Source organism: Penaeus monodon, chromosome 25 (genome assembly GCF_015228065.2).
Source record: "Penaeus monodon isolate SGIC_2016 chromosome 25, NSTDA_Pmon_1, whole genome shotgun sequence".
NCBI lineage: Eukaryota > Metazoa > Arthropoda > Malacostraca > Decapoda > Penaeidae > Penaeus > Penaeus monodon.
In genome coordinates this window covers 10,756,847-10,757,401 of record NC_051410.1, presented here as the reverse complement: position 1 = coordinate 10,757,401, position 555 = coordinate 10,756,847, and the positions used below count along the sequence as shown (strand labels likewise).

At 32.6% G+C, this 555-nt stretch overlaps 1 protein-coding gene across 1 annotated transcript in view; it reads left to right on the top strand.

Annotated features, from left to right (window-relative positions):
• Window positions 1–555, top strand: part of LOC119589041 (glutathione synthetase-like) — a gene marked incomplete at its 3' end in the record, with an annotated part of 25,317 nt that overhangs the window by 24,368 nt on the left and 394 nt on the right. Inside the window, 1 exon segment of the mRNA XM_037937617.1 lies at window positions 445–518. Coding sequence (XP_037793545.1) covers window positions 445–518 — 74 coding nt within the window.

The window sequence follows — 555 nt, the reverse complement described above, 5'->3', positions numbered from 1 at the left end:
AGCATAGTGAATTTTTCTTTTACTGGCTTTGTTAATCAGTAATATTTGCTATTATTTATTATTAAACTTTCTCAAATGTGGAATTGTTAACTGTTTTATTTCTTCTACATTATATTGTTCTGCCACTAGTTGTAGCAAAACATTTGTACAGTTACTTTTCATCTCTTATGCAGACATATACATATCTAATGCGTAAATGCATGCACACAAGCACACACTCATGTAATGATAAACCCTCATACATCCATACCCACAGTCATTAGATATGTAAAAGTGTGGAAAAATTTGTACATGTGCACAAAATACCCACACTACGTACAGTATATACACACAAGAACAGACATGCATTCATGTGCTCAGTAATGCTTTTTTATACTTACACACCCAACTGTTATGTTCATGCTTATGATTATAAAGCTAAATTGTGTATATTATGGTCCACAGCTACCTGAAAATAATGCTCTTGCTGAACTGTGTGGAGGGATGATATCTGCTTGGGAAATATATGGTAACAAAAAGTAAGTAATATGGATTGGCCTTGATGTTTTCAAAGTT